The following is a 23,627-nucleotide window of genomic DNA, read 5'->3' on the forward strand; positions in this document are numbered from 1 at the left end:
ACCACCTAACAGGCTGATGCTGCATCTCTAGGTCCTCCTGAAACACAGGTCACCACATCAGACACCATATATCACCACATCAGACACCATACACCACCTAACAGGCTGATGCTGCATCTCTAGGTCCTCCTGAAACACAGGTCACCACATCAGACACCATATACCACCTAACAGGCTGATGCTGCATCTCTAGGTCCTCCTGAAACACAGGTCACCACAACAGACACCATATATCACCTAACAGGCTGACGCTGCATCTCTAGGTCCTCCTGAAACACAGTCACCACATCAGACACCATATACCACCTAACAGGCTGATGCTGCATCTCTAGGTCCTCCTGAAACACAGGTCACCACATCAGACACCATATATCACCTAACAGGCTGATGCTGCATCTCTAGGTCCTCCTGAAACACAGTCACCACATCAGACACCATATATCACCACATCAGACACCATATACCACCTAACAGGCTGACGCTGCATCTCTAGGTCCTCCTGAAACACAGGTCACCACATCAGACACCATATATCACCACATCAGACACCATATATCACCACATCAGACACCATATACCACCTAACAGGCTGATGCTGCATCTCTAGGTCCTCCTGAAACCAAGACCACTTATAAAAGAGCAAAGAAACTCCATAAGTCAGAAGCAACCTACACCTCATCACGTGACTAACCCCCTAGCGCAGAACAACCCATACCTCATCACGTGACTAACCCCCTACCTCAGTACAACCCATACCTCATCACGTTACTAACCCCTAGCGCAGAACAACCCATACCTCATCACGTGACTAACCCCCTAGCGCAGAACAACCCATACCTCATCACGTGACTAACCCCCTACCGCAGAACAACCCATACCTCATCACGTTACTAACCCCTAGCGCAGAACAACCCATACCTCATCACGTTACTAACCCCCTAGCGCAGAACAACCCATACCTCATCACGTGACTAACCCCCTACCGCAGAACAACCCATACCTCATCACGTTACTAACCCCTAGCGCAGAACAACCCATACCTCATCACGTGACTAACCCCCTAGCGCAGAACAACCCATACCTCATCACGTTACTAACCCCCTACCACAGAACAACCCATACTTCATCACGTTACTAACCCCCTACCGCAGAACAACCCATACCTCATCACGTGACTAACCCCCTAGCGCAGAACAACCCATACCTCATCACGTTACTAACCCCCTACCACAGAACAACCCATACTTCATCACGTTACTAACCCCTAGCGCAGAACAACCCATACCTCATCACGTTACTAACCCCCTACCGCAGAACAACCCATACCTCATCACGTTACTAACCCCCTACCACAGAACAACCCATACCTCATCACGTTACTAACCCCCTACCACAGAACAACCCATACTTCATCACGTTACTAACCCCTAGCGCAGAACAACCCATACCTCATCACGTGACTAACCCCCTAGCGCAGAACAACCCATACCTCATCACGTTACTAACCCCCTACCACAGAACAACCCATACTTCATCACGTTACTAACCCCCTACCGCAGAACAACCCATACCTCATCACGTGACTAACCCCCTAGCGCAGAACAACCCATACCTCATCACGTTACTAACCCCCTACCACAGAACAACCCATACCTCATCACGTTACTAACCCCCTACCGCAGAACAACCCATACCTCATCACGTTACTAACCCCCTACCGCAGAACAACCCATACCTCATCACGTGACTAACCCCCTAGCGCAGAACAACCCATACCTCATCACGTTACTAACCCCCTACCGCAGAACAACCCATACCTCATCACGTTACTAACCCCCTACCGCAGAACAACCCATACCTCATCACGTTACTAACCCCCTACCGCAGAACAACCCATACCTCATCACGTGACTAACCCCCTACCACAGAACAACCTATACCTCATCACGTTACTAACCCCCTACCGCAGAACAACCCATACCTCATCACGTTACTAACCCCCTACCGCAGAACAACCCATACCTCATCACGTTACTAACCCCTAGCGCAGAACAACCCGTACCTCATCACGTTACTAACCCCCTACCTCAGAACAACCCATACCTCATCACGTGACTAACCCTCTACCGCAGAACAACCCATACCTCATCACGTGACTAACCCCCTACCTCAGAACAACCCATACCTCATCACGTTACTAACCCCCTACCTCAGAACAACCCATACCTCATCACGTTACTAACCCCCTACCTCAGAACAACCCATACCTCATCACGTTACTAACCCCCTACCACAGAACAACCCATACCTCATCACGTGACTAACCCCCTACCTCAGAACAACCCATACCTCATCACGTGACTAAATCCTACTGAATCTGAGGGTTCAAATGATTCTATTGAAAAGGTCCAATGCAGCCGTTTTTATCTCAACATCAAATCGTTTCTGGGTAACAATGAAGTACCTTGCTGTAATTGCTTTCAATTAAAATGGTCGAAAATAAACAAAAATGTGCTTCTTAGCAAAGCAAGAATTGCTATTGGCAGAGAGATTTGGAACTCGTTCTTATTGGTCTATTAACTAAAAATTTGCAGCCTGGTGTTTTCACCAGGCAGGCCAAAACACCATCCCACCAAAACAGGCTGAAATTTCAGGAGTTTTTACACTAAAATGTCATTGTCATTTCACACTATTATTCCAACCTCATAGTGTGGACATAAATAGAAAACACAAGGAAATCACGTTTTTTACTGCACTGGGCCTTTAAATATTCTACAGCTGATCTGTTCTACACAATACATCAAAACAGACTCCCAGCCCTTTTGTTCCCCAGTCTGTCACCTGTTACTATCTGTAATAACACCCCTCCTAAACAGACTCCCAGCCCTGTTGTTCCCCAGTCTGTCACCTGTTATAATCTGTAATAACACCCCTCCTAAACAGACTCCCAGCCCTGTTGTTCCCCAGTCTGTCACCTGTTATAATCTGTAATAACACCCCTCCTAAACAGACTCCCAGCCCTGTTGTTCCCCAGTCTGTCACCTGTTTCTTCTGTCTCATGATCTCTAGTTTCTGGGCCAGCTGGATCTGTCTCTGTCTCTCTGCCTCCTCGGCAGCACGACGCAGCTTCTCTCTGTGCTCGTCTCGTAGGGCGTTCAGGGCGGCCCTCGCATCACGCACCTGGGCCAGCTTGTCCTGCAGACCCTCGTAGTACACTGGCAGACAGACATGGAGATGTTTAGTTAGACAGCGGTTAAACGTTACAGGACCAAGACAACAAACATGATAAACCAACAAGCAGACAGACATGGAGATGTTTAGTTAGTCGTGTAACGTTTAACCGCTGTCTAAGACAACAAACATGATAAACCAACAAGCAGACAGACATGGAGATGTTTAGTTAGACAGAGATTAAACGTTACAGGACCAAGACAACAAACATGATAAACCAACAAGCAGACAGACATGGAGATGTTTAGTTAGTCGTGTAACGTTTAACCGCTGTCTAAGACAACAAACATGATAAACCAACAAGCAGACAGACATGCTGACAGTTTCAGCAAGAGTTAGGCCGGGATCACATATTTGGACAATATGCCATTTATAGGCCATTCCTGATTGAGACATATGCATTGTTTACAGTGAATGTGGTCTCCACAAACATGAGAACATCGTTTTTAAAACATGCATTGCAGACAAAGCTCGATCAGATGGAATCACGGCTTCAGAGAATCTCTTACAAAAACTGAAACAAAGTCACACAGAACCAAACCCCCCCCCACACACACACACACAGAACCAAACCCCCCCTAACTCACGTCTCTTCTCGTCCAGCTGATTGAGGATGTCCAGTAGCTGGGGGTGCATGGTGTTGATGGACTGGAAGAGGGAGAGCACGGCGCTGTCGTTGGTGATGCTGCGACCACGCATGTGGTTACTCTTCATACGGTTCAGGAAGGTGGTGACCGCATTCTGCAGAGCCTTCAGGAACGCATCGTGGTTCTCCTCCGACTCACCATTCTGATACTGCTGCTGGGGGTGGGGAAGAAGAGAGGGGAGAGGAGAAAGGGAGGACGACGGAGGAAGAGAGGGGAGAGGAGAAAGGGAGGACAGGGGAAGAAGAGAGGGGAGAGGAGAAAGGGAGGACAGGGGAAGAATAGAGGGGAGAGGAGAAAGGGAGGAAGGCGAGAGGAGAAAGGGAGGACGGGGGAGGAAGAGGGGAGGACGGGGGAGGAAGAGGAGAGGAGAAAGGGAGGAAGGCGAGAGGAGAAAGGGAGGACGGGGGAGGAAGAGGAGAGGAGAAAGGGAGGAAGGCGAGAGGAGAAAGGGAGGAAGAGGAGAGGTGAAAGGGAGGAAGGCGAGAGGAGAAAGGGAGGAAGAGGAGAGGAGAAAGGGAGGAAGGCGAGAGGAGAAAGGGAGGAAGAGGAGAGGTGAAAGGGAGGAAGAGGAGAGGTGAAAGGGAGGACGGGGAGGAAGAGGGAGTAGAGGAAGAAAAAGGAGAGGAGGGAAAGTGGAGTCATTCAGGAGGAACAAACAGCTAATGAAAAGGAGCATGTAGTCATTTCTAATCTAAATCTACTTCAATCTCTGCTGCTACGTATGAATTTTCACCTGAATAAATAAGAAAATCCGTTTGTCTTCCATCTCTCATAACTCAGCAGTGTACAACTAACCTCCACTACGTTGACTGGAGGCGTGGCCATGACGACTTGAGCTGGGAGTGGTGCGACAGTTTCCACTGGCTGGGGCTGGCTGATTGGCAGGGGCTCAGTAGCCAATGGTACGGGGGCAGGGGCAGAGGGGGTGGGACTCTTGCGTGCCTCTTCCTGTTTCTTCTCCCAATACGTTCTGTTCAGGTAGCGAGCCAGCTGGAGAGAAGACCATTATAGATCAGGAATGTCCTCTCAACCAAAACATGACTAGACATACTGACCTGGGACCAGTTTCCCAAACACATAAAGAGGATCTTTAGCAGAAAGATCATGAGTCCATAGGTGGGCAATGGACAACCAATGATCTAGTAATCACCTGTATGTTTCTGGGAAACTCACCCCAGTATATAGTTCATTTACACTACAGTGCAGTCTGAGCTGTAAATGTAACCGTATCAAATGAGACGTAGGTTTAATTCTAGACTCAGAGACAGCACAGAGACAGCTCAGAGACAGCACAGAGGACAGCACAGAGGACAGCACAGAGACAGCTCAGAGGACAGCTCAGAGGACAGCTCAGAGGACAGCTCAGACAGCACAGAGACAGCACAGAGACAGCACAGAGACAGCACAGAGACAGCTCACAGACAGCTCACAGACAGCTCACAGACAGCTCAGAGGACAGCTCAGAGGACAGCTCAGAGGACAGCACAGAGGACAGCACAGAGACAGCACAGAGACAGCACAGAGACAGCACAGAGACAGCTCAGAGACAGCACAGAGACAGCACAGAGACAGCACAGAGACAGCACAGAGACAGCACAGAGACAGCACAGGAGTGTCAGAGTTGACATGTGTCTAACCTCAGGGTCCACATCTTCAGCTGAGGGAGCAGAGGAGTTCTGTGGAGAACGCACACATTATACATTACAACAGACCCTATACATGGTTAAGTCCCTGCACAGTAATTACATGGTTAAGTCCCTGCACAGTAATTACATGGTTAAGTCCCTGCACAGTAATTACATGGTTAAGTCCCTGCACAGTAATTACATGGTTAAGTCCCTGCATAGTAATTACAGGTGCATAGGCCCCCTGCATAGTAATTACATGGTTAAGTCCCTGCAAAGTAATAATTACATGGTTAAGTCCCTGCACAGTAGTAATTACATGGTTAAGTCCCTGCAAAGTAATAATTACATGGTTAAGTCCCTGCAAAGTAATAATTACATGGTTAAGTCCCTGCACAGTAGTAATTACATGGTTAAGTCCCTGCAAAGTAATAATTACATGGTTAAGTCCCTGCACAGTAGTAATTACATGGTTAAGTCCCTGCAAAGTAATAATTACATGGTTAAGTCCCTGCAAAGTAATAATTACATGGTTAAGTCCCTGCACAGTAGTAATTACATGGTTAAGTCCCTGCACAGTAATAATTACATGGTTAAGTCCCTGCACAGTAGTAATTACATGGTTAAGTCCATGCATAGTAATTACAGGTGCATAGGCCCCCTGCATAGTAATTACATGGTTAAGTCCCTGCATAGTAATTACAGGTGCATAGGCCCCCAGCATAGTAATTACATGGTTAAGTCCATGCATAGTAATTACAGGTGCATAGGCCCCCTGCATAGTAATTACATGGTTAAGTCCCTGCAAAGTAATTACAGGTGCATATGCCCCCTGCATAGTAATTACATGGTTAAGTCCCTGCAAAGTAATAATTACATGGTTAAGTCCCTGCACAGTAGTAATTACATGGTTAAGTCCCTGCAAAGTAATAATTACATGGTTAAGTCCCTGCACAGTAGTAATTACATGGTTAAGTCCCTGCACAGTAGTAATTACATGGTTAAGTCCATGCATAGTAATTACAGGTGCATAGGTCCCCTGCATAGTAATTACATGGTTAAGTCCCTGCACAGTAATAATTACATGGTTAAGTCCCTGCAAAGTAATTACAGGTGCATAGGCCCCCTGCATAGTAATTACATGGTTAAGTCCCTACATAGTAATTACATGGTTAAGTCCCTGCACAGTAATTACAGGTGCATAGGCCCCCGGCATAGTAATTACAGGTGCATAGGGTCCCTGCATAGTAATTACAGGTGCATAGGCCCCCTGCATAGTAATTACAGGTGCATAGGCCCCCGGCATAGTAATTACAGGTGCATAGGCCCCCGGCATAGTAATTACAGGTGCATAGGCCCCCGGCATAGTAATTACAGGTGCATAGGCCCCCGGCATAGTAATTACAGGTGCATAGGCCCCCGGCATAGTAATTACAGGTGCATAGGCCCCCTGCATAGTAACTACAGGTGCATAGGCCCCCTGCATAGTAATTACAGGTGCATAGGCCCCCTGCATAGTAACTACAGGTGCATAGGCCCCCGGCACAGTAATTACATGTGCATAGGCCCCCGGCACAGTAATTACAGGTGCATAGGCCCCCTGCATAGTAACTACAGGTGCATAGGCCCCCGGCACAGTAATTACATGTGCATAGGCCCCCGGCACAGTAATTACAGGTGCATAGGCCCCCTGCATAGTAATTACAGGTGCATAGGCCCCCGGCATAGTAATTACAGGTGCATAGTGGTACTTGAATATACACGTTACAATACATAACAACACACACAAACAGAGTACATGTCTCATTATTCACCTCTTGACCAACTAGGTGGTTAGTGTAAAAGATGACTTACGGGTATAAATAAATATTTAGATAAAAAGATGTGCAGCAGTTCAGTATAATATGGAGCCGTCATAATGTACCAGTTACTAAGTAATACTTCACAAGAGACTTAGTGGGGCGGCACGACATAGTGTAGAAAACAGAGTACTTCTATAGAGAGAGAGGATGGTGTTAACACAGAGTACATCTAGAGAGAGAGAGGGTGGAGGGAGTGGATGAGAGTAAGTCTTACCACAGGAGAGGAGTAGAGTGAGTTGACGGGGGGGGCTGAGGAGGTGACTGGGGCGGGGTCAGCTTTGGGGTAGACCCCGTACGAGTTCTTCTGTCTCTGTAGACACACAACATGTATCAGTGTCTTTCCATTCACACTGTGGAGCTACAGTCCCTTTATTTATATACAGCACTACCCACCATCCTCTCCTTCTCCTCAGCCTCGCTTTGTGATAGGGCGATGGCCAGCTGAAGCTCCTCCTCCTCCTGCAGGGCCGCCTCGTCCCGTTTGGGGGGCACCTGGTGAGACAGGGAAAAGAGATGAAACCCCCAGGGGAGGGAGGCCCCGAGGCGAGAGGGCCAGGGAGGAACAGGGGCCCACAGGAGAGAGGACCAGGGAGGAACAGGGGCCCACAGGAGAGAGGACCAGGGAGGAGAGAGGACCAGGGAGGAGAGAGGGAACCAGGGAGGAGAGAGGGAACCAGGGAGGAGAGAGGGAACCAGGGAGGAGAGAGGGAACCAGGGTGGAGAGAGGGAACCAGAGAGGAGAGAGGGAACCAGGGAGGAGAGAGCACCAGGGAGGGGAAGGTTAGAAGAGAAACACCAGGGAAGGTAAAGCAGGGTGGGCATTGGGTAATAAGCCAAGCCAATGGCTGCGTTCCAGGTGGTCTTCATTGCAGTTGTGCTTCACTTCTCAGAATATTGCTTTATCATATTGTTGCAGTTCCAGGATGGATGGTTCACTTTAAAACAGTCCTACAGACTTTGTGAGATCTGATCACCTGAACCCCCCAACTGCAGAGGGAACACTGCTGCTGCCTCGCTCTCCCACCAAGGGGCATGAACTGAGGAGCAGCCTCACTGCAAACACAGACAACCTGGAACCCCACCGCGGTCAAGGAGGCAGGGAACGTTAGGAGAAAGACAAACGAGAGACAGCAGGTGGGCCTTATAAGAATCTAATAACAAAGACTTGATTTCTGTGTGTTCCAGGGGGGAGGGAGATGATTGGTGATCATTGGGAATCATTTTACCATGTCAAACTACAACCCCCCCCACCCCCCAAAGTTCATCAAACTACAACTCCCATGTTGTAGTTTATGGCATGTTAAACTGATCCCCATATGTCGTCTCTATTGGGGAGGATGAGACGGTCTGGGTCTGCACCTGAAATTAAACCCTACTCCCGATATAGTGCACTACTATGGAGCTCTGGTGGTCACAGCCCAAAGTAGTGCACTATGTAGGGAATAGGGTGCCATTTGGGACGCAGACACCTTGACCCTGGCTATCACCACCAGGGGGTCGTCTCTTAGGCCATACATTCACTTACTGTTTCCTGGACCACTACCTGAGACTGCTGGGACAGGGGGCTGGTCAGGTACTCTGGCGGCAGTTCTGCCGGGCCTGGGGCCACGGAGGTGGATGTCCCGACGGGTTTACCCCCTTCAGCTTTCCTAGGCGGGGGAGAGAGGGAAGGGTGGCTGGTGAGGAGAGGGGTCAGAAGGGAGGTCAGGGGTCAGACACACAACTTGGTGAGTCAGAGGTGGTTGGACATGGACAATAAACTGGATGGATGGAAACCGACGGGTACTGAGCAGCAGAATGGTATTTACAGTAGAAGATCACAAGTATCCATACAGATCATTCACTAAGTGTACCTACCCACCACATGAAATTATACCACTAGAACAACTTGTACAGGCTGATGAAATGCTCTATAAAGGCTGAAGTGGGACATTTTAAATATACAGGCTGATGAAATGCTCTATGAAGGCTGAAGTGGGACATTTTAAACATACAGGCTGATGAAATGCTCTATAAAGGCTGAAGTGGGACATTTTAAACATACAGGCTGATGAAATGCTCTATGAAGGCTGAAGTGGGACATTTTAAATATACAGGCTGATGAAATGCTCTATGGAGGCTGAAGTGGGACATTTTAAATATACAGGCTGATGAAATGCTCTATGGAGGCTGAAGTGGGACATTTTAAATATACAGGCTGATGAAATGCTCTATGAAGGCTGAAGTGGGACATTTTAAATATACAGACTGATGAAATGCTCTATGAAGGCTGAAGTGGGACATTTTAAATATACAGGCTGATGAAATGCTCTATGAAGGCTGAAGTGGGACATTTTAAACATACAGGCTGATGAAATGCTCTATGAAGGCTGAAGTGGGACATTTTAAATATACAGGCTGATGAAATGGAATTGAGGGGGGTTTTGGCTGAGCCACTCCCTCTCTCTCTAGCCCGGTAACTCTCTCTCTCTCTAACCCGGTAACTCACTGTCCCTCTCTCTCTAGCCCGGTAACTCTCTCTCTAGCCCGGTAACTCTCTCTCTCTAACCCGGTAACTCTCTCTCTCTAACCCGGTAACTCTCTCTCTCTCTCTAACCCGGTAACTCACTGTCTCTCTCTCTAACCCGGTAACTCACTGTCTCTCTCTCTAACCCGGTAACTCACTGTCTCTCTCTCTAACCCGGTAACTCACTGTCTCTCTCTCTAACCCGGTAACTCACTGTCTCTCTCTCTAACCCGGTAACTCACTGTCTCTCTCTCTAACCCGGTAACTCACTGTCTCTCTCTCTAACCCGGTAACTCACTGTCTCTCTCTCTAACCCGGTAACTCACTGTCTCTCTCTCTAACCCGGTAACTCACTGTCTCTCTCTCTAACCCGGTAACTCACTGTCTCTCTCTCTAACCCGGTAACTCACTGTCTCTCTCTCTAACCCAGTAACTCACTGTCTCTCTCTCTAACCCAGTAACTCACTGTCTCTCTCTCTAACCCAGTAACTCACTGTCTCTCTCTCTAACCCAGTAACTCACTGTCTCTCTCTCTAACCCAGTAACTCACTGTCTCTCTCTCTAACCCAGTAACTCACTGTCTCTCTCTCTAACCCAGTAACTCACTGTCTCTCTCTCTAACCCAGTAACTCACTGTCTCTCTCTCTAACCCAGTAACTCACTGTCTCTCTCTCTAACCCAGTAACTCACTGTCTCTCTCTCTAACCCGGTAACTCACTGTCTCTCTCTAACCCAGTAACTCACTGTCCCTCTCTCTCTAGCCCGGTAACTCTCTCTAGCCCGGTAACTCACTGTCTCTCTCTCTAACCCGGTAACTCACTGTCTCTCTCTCTAACCCGGTAACTCTCTCTTTCTCTAACCCGGTAACTCACTGTCTCTCTCTAACCCAGTAACTCACTGTCTCTCTCTCTAACCCAGTAACTCACTGTCTCGCTCTCTAACCCAGTAACTCACTGTCTCTCTCTCTAACCCAGTAACTCACTGTCTCTCTCTCTAACCCAGTAACTCACTGTCTCTCTCTCTAACCCAGTAACTCACTGTCTCTCTCTCTAACCCGGTAACTCTCTCTCTCTCTCTAGCCCGGTAACTCACTGTCTCTCTCTCTAACCCGGTAACTCACTGTCTCTCTCTCTAACCCAGTAACTCACTGTCTCTCTCTCTAACCCAGTAACTCACTGTCTCTCTCTCTAACCCAGTAACTCACTGTCTCTCTCTCTAACCCAGTAACTCACTGTCTCTCTCTCTAACCCAGTAACTCACTGTCTCTCTCTCTAACCCAGTAACTCACTGTCTCTCTCTCTCTAGCCCGGTAACTCTCTCTCTCTAGCCCGGTAACTCACTGTCTCTCTCTCTAGCCCGGTAACTCACTGTCTCTCTCTCTAGCCCGGTAACTCACTGTCTCTCTCTCTAGCCCGGTAACTCACTGTCTCTCTCTCTAGCCCGGTAACTCACTGTCTCTCTCTCTAACCCGGTAACTCTCTCTAGCCCGGTAACTCTCTCTAGCCCGGTAACTCTCTCTCTCTCTAGCCCGGTAACTCTCTCTCTCTCTAGCCCGGTAACTCTCTCTCTCTCTAGCCCGGTAACTAACTGTCTCTCTCTCTCTAGCCCGGTAACTAACTGTCTCTCTCTCTAGCCCGGTAACTCACTGTCTCTCTCTCTCTCTAGCCCGGTAACTCACTGTCTCTCTCTAGCCCGGTAACTCACTGTCTCTCTCTAGCCCGGTAACTCACTGTCTCTTTCTCTCTAGCCCGGTAACTCTCTCTCTCTCTAGCCCGGTAACTCTCTCTCTCTCTAGCCCGGTAACTCTCTCTCTCTCTAGCCCGGTAACTAACTGTCTCTCTCTCTCTAGCCCGGTAACTAACTGTCTCTCTCTCTAGCCCGGTAACTCACTGTCTCTCTCTCTCTCTAGCCCGGTAACTCACTGTCTCTCTCTCTCTCTAGCCCGGTAACTCACTGTCTCTCTCTCTCTCTAGCCCGGTAACTCACTGTCTCTCTCTCTCTCTAGCCCGGTAACTCACTGTCTCTCTCTAGCCCGGTAACTCACTGTCTCTCTCTAGCCCGGTAACTCACTGTCTCTTTCTCTCTAGCCCGGTAACTCGCTCTCTCTCTCTCTAGCCCGGTAACTCTCTCTCTAGCTCGGTAACTCGCTGTCTCTCTCTCTAGCCCGGTAACTCGCTGTCTCTCTCTCTAGCCCGGTAACTCACTGTCTCTCTCTCTAGCCCGGTAACTCACTGTCTCTCTCTCTAGCCCGGTAACTCACTGTCTCTCTCTCTAGCCCGGTAACTCACTGTCTCTCTCTCTAGCCCGGTAACTCACTGTCTCTCTCTCTAGCCCGGTAACTCACTGTCTCTCTCTCTAGCCCGGTAACTCACTGTCTCTCTCTAGCCCGGTAACTAACTAACTAACACCCTCTCTCGGTAACTCTCTCTAGCCCGGTAACACACACTCTCTCTCTAGCCCGGTAACACACACTCTCTCTCTAGCCCGGTAACACACACTCTCTCTCTAGCCCGGTAACACTCTCTCTCTCTCTCTCTCTCTCTAGCCCGGTAACACACTCTCTCTCTCTCTAGCCCGGTAACACACACACTCTCTCGGTAACTTTCTCTCTCTCTCTCTAGCCCGGTAACTCACTTGTTGAGCAGCTCGTGGCAGGGCTCACACACACGCACTTCCTTCTCGATGCCAAACTTGGGGATGGTGGAGTACTTGGAGGAACACTTCCCACAGAAGATCTGACCACAGGCTCTGCAGTGGTGCTGCAACAGGAGGGAGAGAATGTCAGACAGAGAAGATCTGACCACAGGCTCTGCAGTGGTGCTGCAACAGGAGGGAGAGAATGTCAGACAGAGAAGATCTGACCACAGGCTCTGCAGTGATGCTGCAACAGGAGGGAGAGAATGTCAGACAGAGAAGATCTGACCACAGGCTCTACAGTGATGCTGCAACAGGAGGGAGAGAATGTCAGACAGACAGACAGAATAATCTAAACAGATACAAAGTCATATCATTCTCCCCCTTTTACTTACACAATGTGTTACTGGAGGAGGAAGGAAAGAACACATTTCCACACAAACCACTGCTGTTGTTGGTCTGTCCCCTCCTGCCCGTCCATCCACCAGTTGGTCTGTCCCCTCCTGCCCGTCCATCCGCCAGTCGGTCTGTCCCCTCCTGCCCGTCCATCCGCCAGTTGGTCTGTCCCCTCCTGCCCGTCCATCCGCCAGTTGGTCTGTCCCCTCCTGCCCGTCCATCCACCAGTTGGTCTGTCCCCTCCTGCCCGTCCATCCACCAGTTGGTCTGTCCCCTCCTGCCCGTCCATCCGCCAGTCCGTCATTCCGCCAGTCCGTCATTCCGCCAGTCCGTCATTCCGCCAGTCCGTCAGTCCGCCAGTCCGTCATTCCGCCAGTCCGTCATTCCGCCAGTCCGTCATTCCGCCAGTCCGTCATTCCGCCAGTCCGTCATTCCGCCAGTCCGTCATTCCGCCAGTCCGTCATTCCGCCAGTCCGTCATTCCGCCAGTCCGCCAGTCCGTCATTCCGCCAGTCCGCCAGTCCGCCAGTCCGCCAGTCCGTCATTCCGCCAGTCCGTCATTCCGCCAGTCTGCCGTGTTGCCTTACCTTTCTAGTCATCACTCCAAACTGAACGCGGCAGCGATGACACTCCTCCGCATCCACCCAATCTGGAGCCTGGACACACAGAGAGACATCAGAGATCCTCCTAACAAGCGGAGAACATTCAGTAGTAAGGACGTATCAAACCAGAACAACATCAGTGAGAGAAAGACTCTTACTCTCTCTGCAGCAAACATGGCATCACTCTCCTTGAACTCTGGAAACACGTGACCTGGAACAACAGGAGATACAGGATGTCCAACAATATAGGATAAAGGTTGATGAATACAAGTTGAATATTTACTGTGACACTACTCAATTCTGTTTGCTGTGTGTTAGTGACTGTGTGTCTGAATCCCAGATCATAGCCAACCTCCCTATGGAAAACCTGAGGACACCTGAGAGGAGGGGATGAGAGCAAAATGCCAAAGAGCTGCCACTATGTTTCTTCCACCGAGCCAATCTTCTCAGGTCTTCAGGAGTGTCAAGGGGGCTAGGGGCTGATCTGGGGTCTGACTTACCCTCCACCTTCATGATCTGGTACGTGTCCTGAACCACCTTGTATTTGGGCTCGTTGCGGAAGGCGTGGGCCCAGGCCTGGATCAGGTAAAGGATCTTATTCCTCACGTTGGGCTCCGTCTGTTTCAAGGGGCAACACATCACCACTCACTGAGTTACAGTACAGATACACTGTAATACATCACCAATCACTGAGTTAGTCACAGTACAGATACACTGTAATACATCACCACTCACTGAGTTACAGTACAGATACACTGTAATACATCACCACTCACTGAGTTAGTCACAGTACAGATACACTGTAATACATCACCACTCACTGAGTTACAGTCACAGTGCAGATACACTGTAATACATCACCACTCACTGAGTTACAGTACAGATACACTGTAATACATCACCACTCACTGAGTTACAGTACAGATACACTGTAATACATCACCACTCACTGAGTTAGTCACAGTACAGATACACTGTAATACATCACCACTCACTGAGTACAACTTCACAAGTACACCTTTTATAGACAGATGAACTGCATTTAAAAACGCTACTCTATATTAAGTACAAAAAATAATAATAAATTGGGCACCTCAGTCCCCTTACAAACACAACACTTCCCCAAAAATAGAAGACAATACTAAGCTATACTATAATAATAATAATACGATATGAATACATCTAGACTGAAACAAGGTTCTAACCTGGCTAGAGAGACTTGTTTTACCAGACCAACAAGTCTCTAGAGAAATACTTCAAACTAAAAGTTTTCCTTTAGTTCTTTTCCCCATAAATAATCCCATTCCAGACGTCACTTCAGAGACTAAACGTTCAGAGTGTTGTCTTGCTGTGTTCTCTCACAGAGAGGTGGGAAGCTGGGAAGTTCCTCAGTCTGTCTGAATCAGCGTGTGACCAAGCTATGACATCACCATCAGGAAGTCAACAGAAGGTCACCTGACAAGGGTGGGGAGCCAATCAAAAGACTGCAATGTCATGCTGTATAGTGTATCCAAATGAACTGTTCCAAGAGGGTGCACCCTTAACATACCATTCACAATCAGATAGATATGCGTGGTGTAGAACAGATACTGTTCCTAGGCCATCATTGAAAATAAGAATTTGTTCTTAACTGACTTGCCTAGTTAAATAAAGGTTTAATAAAAAATTAAATAAAAAAAAGAGACTGATTTCAGTTTTATTCATAAAATGTATATCTTATTCTGAACATTGCAGATAGAAATGCATTATGTAGAACATACAATTGACAGTCCTGTAAGGAATCGTGTCAACTCCACTCATTAGGCTACATTTCTATGTGGAAAACTGAATGACCTCTGGCCAGCTCCCAGGCTGTCAGACTACAGCAGACTTGGGTTCAAATACTATTTGAAAATCATTTCAAAGACTTGATCAGGGCTTGATTTAGCTCACCTGGAACAATGGAACCAATAGAATAGTCTGAAAACGGCAAACCCTGTAGATTCCGGCATTCCAGACAGGTTTAAGCAAAACACCAGAAATATTTGAAAGACTTCTAACCCTATTTGAACCCAGGTCTGCAGTTCACTACAGCACCAGTGGGTGATTATCAGGCTAAGACGCAGGGTTGAAAGGTCATAAGGATTGGAGTCAGCAGCACAAGGCTCAGACATATCCCCCAGACAGATCACACGGTGTGTGTGAAAACTAGTACAAACTGTAGCTGGCCATGAAGCTGATTTCAGTATAGAGGGACCATGAATACGTCTGCTATCTAGACACGTTGGAGAAAGCAGAGCGAGAGGTGTCTGCTGTGTTATTACAGCTGTTCTGGTGTGCTGTGATCGCCATGGTTACGTCCCAAACGGCACCCTATTCCCTACATAGTGCACTTCTTTATACCAGAGTCCTATATGGGCCCTGGTCAAAAGGAGCGCACTAGGGAACAGGGTGTAATTTGGGAAGCAAGCCCATGTCAGCTGACTGGGTCACGGCCTAGTCCTCCTTTACCCAACTAAACCACAAGAGCTCCAGAGCCAGGGAGGGCATTCCTTCCACAAGGAGCGGGGTGAAGTTTCCTCTAGGTTCAGATCTAGGGTCAGCTTCCCCTCCCCCACTCCAAACCTTAACCATTAGTGGGGGGGAATGCAAAACTGACCCAAGATCAGTGTCTAGGGAGAACGTCACCCTTGTCCACAAGAAACCCTCACGTGATTGGATTAGTACTTCAGTGCTGCAGCCTAAAACTCCCAGTTCCTACACTGAGATCTGAATAAGTTGTATCTTGTAAAACTGACAGCCGACATAAAACCAAGACATTCCTTTTTCTGGTCTAAATTGAAATGCTAACATTTTTTTATTATTCTAATGTGTAGTTTGATTCCTGTCCCTTCATTCTCTTGGATCAGCACAAACATAACTGTTCCTGCATCCTCTTGGCTCACCACAAACATAAATGTCCCTGTCCCTTCATCCTCTTGGCTCAGCACAAACATAACTGTTCCTGCATCCTCTTGGCTCAGCACAAACATAACTGTTCCTGCATCCTCTTGGCTCACCACAAACATAACTGTTCCTGTCCCTTCATCCTCTTGGCTCACCACAAACATAACTGTTCCTGTCCCTTCATCCTCTTGGCTCAGCACAAACATTACTGTTCCTGCATCCTCTTGGCTCACCACAAACATAACTGTTCCTGTCCCTTCATCCTCTTGGCTCACCACAAACATAACTGTTCCTGTCCCTTCATCCTCTTGGCTCAGCACAAACATAACTGTTCCTGTCCCTTCATCCTCTTGGCTCACCACAAACACAACTGTTCCTGTCCCTTCATTATCTTGGCTCACCACAAACATAACTGTTCCTGTCCCTTCATCCTCTTGGCTCAGCACAAACGTAACTGTTCCTGTCCCTTCATCCTCTTGGCTCAGCACAAACATAACTGTTCCTGCATCCTCTTGGCTCACCACAAACATAACTGTTCCTGTCCCTTCATCCTCTTGGCTCACCACAAACATAACTGTTCCTGCATCCTCTTGGCTCAGCACAAACATAACTGTTCCTGTCCCTTCATCCTCTTGGCTCAGCACAAACATAACTGTTCCTGCATCCTCTTGGCTCACCACAAACATAACTGTTCCTGTCCCTTCATCCTCTTGGCTCAGCACAAACATAAATGTTCCTGTCCCTTCATCCTCTTGACTCAGCACAAACATAACTGTTCCTGTCCCTTCATCCTCTTGACTCAGCACAAACATAACTGTTCCTGTCCCTTCATTCTCTTGGCTCAGCACAAACATAACTGTTCCTGTCCCTTCATCCTCTTGGCTCACAACAAACATAACTGTTCCTGTCCCTTCATCCTCTTGGCTCACAACAAACATAACTGTTCCTGTCCGTTCATCCTCTTGACTCAGCACAAACATAACTGTTCCTGTCCCTTCATTCTCTTGGCTCAGCACAAACATAACTGTTCCTGTCCCTTCATCCTCTTGGCTCACCACAAACACAACTGTTCCTGTCCCTTCATTATCTTGGCTCACCACAAACATAACTGTTCCTGTCCCTTCATCCTCTTGGCTCAGCACAAACGTAACTGTTCCTGTCCCTTCATCCTCTTGGCTCAGCACAAACATAACTGTTCCTGCATCCTCTTGGCTCACCACAAACATAACTGTTCCTGTCCCTTCATCCTCTTGGCTCACCACAAACATAACTGTTCCTGCATCCTCTTGGCTCAGCACAAACATAACTGTTCCTGTCCCTTCATCCTCTTGGCTCAGCACAAACATAACTGTTCCTGCATCCTCTTGGCTCACCACAAACATAACTGTTCCTGTCCCTTCATCCTCTTGGCTCACCACAAACATAACTGTTCCTGTCCCTTCATCCTCTTGGCTCACCACAAACATAACTGTTCCTGTCCCTTCATCCTCTTGGCTCACCACAAACATAACTGTTCCTGTCCCTTCATCCTCTTGGCTCACCACAAACATAACTGTTCCTGTCCCTTCATCCTCTTGGCTCACCACAAACATAACTGTTCCTGTCCCTTCATCCTCTTGGCTCACCACAAACATAACTGTTCCTGTCCCTTCATCCTCTTGGCTCAGCACAAACATAACTGTTCCTGTCCCTTCATCCTCTTGGCTCAGCACAAACATAACTGTTCCTGTCCCTTCATTCTCTTGGCTCAGCACAAACATTAATGTTCCTGTCCCTTCATCCTCTTGGCTCACCACAAACATAACTGTTCCTGTCCCTTCATCCTCTTAGCTCACCACAAACATAACTGTTCCTGTCCCTTCATCCTCTTGGCTCAGCACAAACATAACTGTTCCTGTCCCTTCATCCTCTTGGCTCACCACAAACATAACTGTTCCTGTCCCTTCATCCTCTTGGCTCACCACAAACATAACTGTTCCTGTCCCTTCATCCTCTTGACTCACCACAAACATAACTGTTCCTGTCCCTTCATTCTCTTGGCTCAGCACAAACATTGATGTTCCTGTCCCTTCATTCTCTTGGCTCACCACAAACATAACTGTTCCTGTCCCTTCATCCTCTTGGCTCAGCACAAACATAACTGTTCCTGTCCCTTCATCCTCTTGGCTCAGCACAAACATTAATGTTCCTGTCCCTTCATCCTCTTGGCTCAGCACAAACATTAATGTTCCTGTCCCTTCATCCTCTTGGCTCAGCACAAACATTAATGTTCCTGTCCCTTCATTCTCTTGGCTCAGCACAAACACAACTGTTCCTGTCCCTTCATCCTCTTGGCTCAGCACAAACATAACTGTTCCTGTCCCTTCATCCTCTTGACTCACCACAAACATAACTGTTCCTGTCCCTTCATTCTCTTGGCTCAGCACAAACATGAATGTTCCTGTCCCTTCATCCTCTTGGCTCAGCACAAACATAAATGTTCCTGTCCCTTTATTCTCTTGGCTCACCACAAACATAACTGTTCCTGTCCCTTCATCCTCTTGGCTCAGCACAAACATAACTGTTCCTGTCCCTTCATCCTCTTGGCTCACCACAAACATAACTGTTCCTGTCCCTTCATCCTCTTGGCTCACCACAAACATAACTGTTCCTGTCCCTTCATCCTCTTGGCTCAGCACAAACATAACTGTTCCTGTCCCTTCATCCTCTTGGCTCAGCACAAACATAACTGTTCCTGTCCCTTCATCCTCTTGGCTCACCACAAACATAACTGTTCCTGTCCCTTCATCCTCTTGGCTCACCACAAACATAACTGTTCCTGTCCCTTCATCCTCTTGGCTCAGCACAAACATAACTGTTCCTGTCCCTTCATCCTCTTGGCTCACCACAAACATAACTGTTCCTGTCCCTTCATCCTCTTGGCTCACCACAAACATAACTGTTCCTGTCCCTTCATCCTCTTGGCTCACCACAAACATAACTGCTCCTGTCCCTTCATCCTCTTGGCTCACCACAAACATAACTGTTCCTGTCCCTTCATCCTCTTGGCTCAGCACAAACATAACTGTTCCTGTCCCTTCATCCTCTTGGCTCAGCACAAACATAAATGTCCCTGTCCCTTCATCCTCTTGGCTCACCACAAACATTAATGTTCCTGTCCCTTCATCCTCTTGGCTCACCACAAACATTAATGTCCCTGTCCCTGTCCCTTCATCCTCTTGGCTCACCACAAACATAACTGTTCCTGTCCCTTCATCCTCTTGGCTCACCACAAACATAACTGGCCCTATGAGAGCTGTCTGAATGGAAGTAACCCAAGGAGGAGATTGATGGGATGTAGGCCTGTAGAAGACCACAGCAGACTAGTCCCCTCTACAGTAACACTCCTATACAACAAGGAGATTGATGGGATGTAGGCCTGTAGAAGACCACAGCAGACTAGTCCCCTCTACAGTAACACTCCTTTACAACAAGGAGGAGATTGATGGGATGTAGGCCTGTAGAAGACCACAGCAGACTAGTCCCCTCTACAGTAACACTCCTATACAACAAGGAGGAGATTGATGGGATGTCGGCCTGTAGAAGACCACAGCAGACTAGTCCACTCTACAGTAACACTCCTATACAACAAGGAGGAGATTGATGGGATGTAGGCCTGTAGAAGACCACAGCAGACTAGTCCCCTCTACAGTAACACTCCTATACAACATGGAGATTGATGGGATGTAGGCCTGTAGAAGACCACAGCAGACTAGTCCCCTCTACAGTAACACTCCTATACAACAAGGAGTGGAGGTAAAGGTAAGGACATGACACCATTAGGCCTGACTCCATCACTTGTTTTAAGGAATGACCCATCAGAATGGGGTCATCCAGGTATCAATGGAGCTTCCCTGGAGTGGAACTGAGCAAGTGGAGAGTGGGAGGGTGAGAGAGAGAAACATCTGAGTAACCTGCTTAAAATGATTTGGCTTCGGTTGGTTTCAATTGAAACTTTTGGTTTAAGAGGCCCTTGATGTGGACCTGTGAGCCTGTGTGCCCCACCTGGAAAATAATCAAAGTGAAAGACTGCTATGATGCTAAGAAAGATGGAGAATGGCAGGGGTGAATGGAAGGTGTAGAGGGGGTGGAGGAGGTGGAGAGGGGGTAGTGTAGAGGAGGTGAAGGAGGTGTAGAGGGGGTAAATCAAGACAGGGTCACCTTCAGTAGATCCTTCAGCTCCTCCATGGTGGTTTTACAGGCCACCTCATCATGGACCGTCTGCCCACAGTTCTTCACTACTGACTCCAACACCTGACAGGTAGAAGAAACACTCATAATCACACTTCACAACACAGGGGTCTAATTCTTCCGATTAAGCCTCACGTCAGACTTTTTACTATGGAACTGGACTATCACCTTGGAGACACCGACAGCGTCATTACGCAAAATGTTACGCAGCATCATCTGGATAGGTGTGCAACAAAAGTTCAACATTCACCTTCTGCTACCATTTCTGTCAAGCCGTCTACACATACAGTTTGACGCTTACGTTCAATAAATCCAACGTATGCACCACAGAACGCACTGCCACTGCAATGCAATGCTGCAAGGCAAACGCAGCGTTCCATTGGAAACGAATGTACCTCTGGTGTACCAAAATGGAATCGAGGCATATAAATCTGGATATCATTTCCATTTATTATTCAAAACATCTGAACATGGCCCAATTTGAATAATTGATCAAGCCATCCTTTAAGCAGCACTAGAAGGTTATCATTGTGTCATTACAAGCGGTTCAGCGTAGATCCACGCAGCATTGGTCAGTCTAGTAACCCACCTCAAGACCATAGAGGGCCACATGTGGGTTCTTATCCATCAGCTTCTTCTTAATGGCTCCGATGGCATACTTCGCCCTGCAGGAGGAGAAAGACTTTGATCAGATCAGACACACGTCTATCGTGTGGAGAAACATGGGGCTAGTTCCAATTATTTTCAAATGGTTCCTTCCTTCCTAGGCCTCGTCATGGAAACAATTAAGGACCTCTCCACTGCAATTATCCAATCACAGAGATTAGGCTAGTGATTACCAGAAGGAAGGAAGGATTGTAAGTATTTGATCAGGGCTGTGGTGTACTCAGCACTCTACTACTCACTGTGTGTCTCCTTGACGGATGAGATCACAGATCTGCAGGATGGACTCCCAGTCTGTCTCCAGCAGCAGCTGACTGGTGGCTTTATCTGCAGACAGAGAGGAGAGGGTTCACTGTCTCACATGTCTTTCATTCAACATCATCATAAACATGTACGTCATTCAGCAGACAACGTTATCTGACTTACAGCCAGTGCATTCACCTTAAAATAGCTAGGTGGGACAACCACATTTCACAGTCGTAGCAAGTACACTTTTCCTCAATAAAGTAGTTATCAGCTAAGTGAGTGTAGGTAAGAAAAGAGAAGTGTAAGGGTCTTTTAACCAGGGTGGATAAGACTAAACCTTACACCTGAAAGCATAGGCTATTTCTCTAAACAGTAGAGTTGTGCGTTTGCTTGTGAGCAGGTGATATTGATTCATGTGACTAGGGCCTATTCAAAATCATTAATGACTGAGAAAGCAGCCTTTCACACATCACATTTGAATTCAGAGTTTAGACCACAATATGAACATGTCCAGGCATGGCGTGTGGGCCTATACAAATGTAACTGATCATATTATACGCTCACTGGAGGTATGAAACAGAGGATTTCTCCATTCAGTAAATGATGGGGGTGGGGTAGGCCTAGTTAGTGATTAATAGTGAGTGGATCAAGGTACGTTGTTATGGAATGCATTTCTACACAGTAACTAACTAGCTTGCGGCTGTTGCAAAACTAAACGGAAACGTCGGTGACCGGGAATGAGCCTGTATGTTATGTTATGATTGACACAAACCTTCGGCCTTTTCTGTTGACCAGTTTATTATGTGTTGGCCAGTTTTTTTATGCCAACACAGGGCTCAACAATAGGCACTGGCACCCTCAATAACATCAGAGCACTGGAAGCAATCTACTCATGATTACAGTTGTCAGCGAGTTGTCTAAACTGTTTTGGGGTTTAAGTTAGTCTATGATGAGGCTGATAAGAAAATATGTCTGGTGACGTTGTCTGGCGCAGTGGGGTGAGCTGGATAGATAGCCAACTAAGCTACTACTAGCAAACGAGCTAATATAGCTAGAACAACTAGCTAGCTAGATGGCAAATAATGAAAGTTATGCAAATTACAAAAACAATGATTTATGTCTGACGGTCAGGGATATCCAACAAAACAAATATGTTTGTATTTAGGATTTTATGTCGGGAAAATCGGGGCGCAGCGAACCCACACAACATCCTCTGATTGCGTTGCTAGCATGCTAGCTAGCCAAGCTAACCTAGGCTTGACACTTTCCGGGTAACTTACAGAGCAAAATGCAAGCATAGTTTTTGGTAGATTAAATGACATGTTATTGATAAGCAGTTAAACTGCAATGCTCGATAGAAAAGACGATTCTCGATTAGAGGCCTCGGCCTATCGTCGAACTGAACACAGACAATGCCAATTTTAGCTAGGTAACTAGCTAATGTTAGAAGGGCTGTGTCACAGCCCCAAACGACTGCCAAAACAATAAGCAAAAACAATCACCGGTGTAAAATGTTAAGATACTCATATCTTACCAAGAAGCCTCTCAAATGTTCCACCACCCTTTCCCATGGCTGATCCAATGACTCAGGCTAGCTGACGAGACGTAATTTTTTGGTCAATCAAAAATTATTTTGACACATCCACTGTAAAGATCGCTAGCCAGCTGCAAAGTTATTGCTACTTCCTACTTCCCGTGTCGGGTTTAGAAACTCTGTGGTTCGGTGAAGTCCGTCTATTCCTAAAAGTATTGCGACGTTGCCCCCTAGAGTCTGAAGAGGTGAGTGTACAGGGGGTCATTGTTGTGTACAGTTTATTCAAGTGGACATGGGTTCCATAACATTACGTTTGACAGAGGAACATGTATGACGGTGCAACAAGCTAGCCCTACTGGCTACTCAATCAATCCCAAACGATGGCGGTTTTCTGATCAGTTGGTTCGCCTAAATTCTACTCAGTTAGATAAAGTGAAATATAGGGAGACATTTAATTTAGAGAACAAATCAGAGGCCCATCACAGTCTACCTATGTGAGCCAATTTAATTGACATGAAATTGTTCAA

At 47.5% G+C, this 23,627-nt stretch overlaps 1 protein-coding gene across 11 annotated transcripts in view; it reads right to left on the minus strand.

The window, feature by feature from the left end:
- hgs (hepatocyte growth factor-regulated tyrosine kinase substrate) overlaps positions 1-23,266 on the minus strand; it is a 30,320-nt gene extending 7,054 nt beyond the window's left edge. For 3 of the 11 annotated variants that reach the window (XR_005476047.1, XM_038987073.1, XM_038987060.1), the window contains exons 1-15: positions 23,101-23,266; positions 21,563-21,647; positions 21,247-21,322; positions 20,628-20,720; positions 14,003-14,120; positions 13,661-13,713; positions 13,488-13,556; positions 12,506-12,630; positions 8,891-9,041; positions 7,759-7,857; positions 7,580-7,675; positions 5,516-5,554; positions 4,674-4,868; positions 3,819-4,032; positions 3,043-3,215 (exon numbers count right to left, since the gene is read on the minus strand). Coding sequence is in view for 10 of the 11 variants with exons in the window: in XM_038987073.1 (XP_038843001.1) it covers positions 3,043-3,215; positions 3,819-4,032; positions 4,674-4,868; positions 5,516-5,554; positions 7,580-7,675; positions 7,759-7,857; positions 8,891-9,041; positions 12,506-12,630; positions 13,488-13,556; positions 13,661-13,713; positions 14,003-14,120; positions 20,628-20,720; positions 21,247-21,322; positions 21,563-21,647; positions 23,101-23,137 (1,623 nt within the window). In the remaining variant the exon portion in view is untranslated. Of the gene's footprint in view, positions 1-3,042; positions 3,216-3,818; positions 4,033-4,673; positions 4,869-5,515; positions 5,555-7,579; positions 7,676-7,758; positions 7,858-8,890; positions 9,042-12,505; positions 12,631-12,900; positions 13,377-13,487; positions 13,557-13,660; positions 13,714-14,002; positions 14,121-20,627; positions 20,721-21,246; positions 21,323-21,562; positions 21,648-23,100 lie in introns of those variants that run through there. The other 8 variants (XM_038987109.1, XM_038987102.1, XM_038987119.1 and 5 more) reach the window with 6 other exon arrangements.
- Between the last annotated feature and the right edge of the window lie 361 nt (positions 23,267-23,627).

This window comes from Salvelinus namaycush, chromosome 3 (genome assembly GCF_016432855.1).
Source record: "Salvelinus namaycush isolate Seneca chromosome 3, SaNama_1.0, whole genome shotgun sequence".
Lineage (NCBI taxonomy): Eukaryota > Metazoa > Chordata > Actinopteri > Salmoniformes > Salmonidae > Salvelinus > Salvelinus namaycush.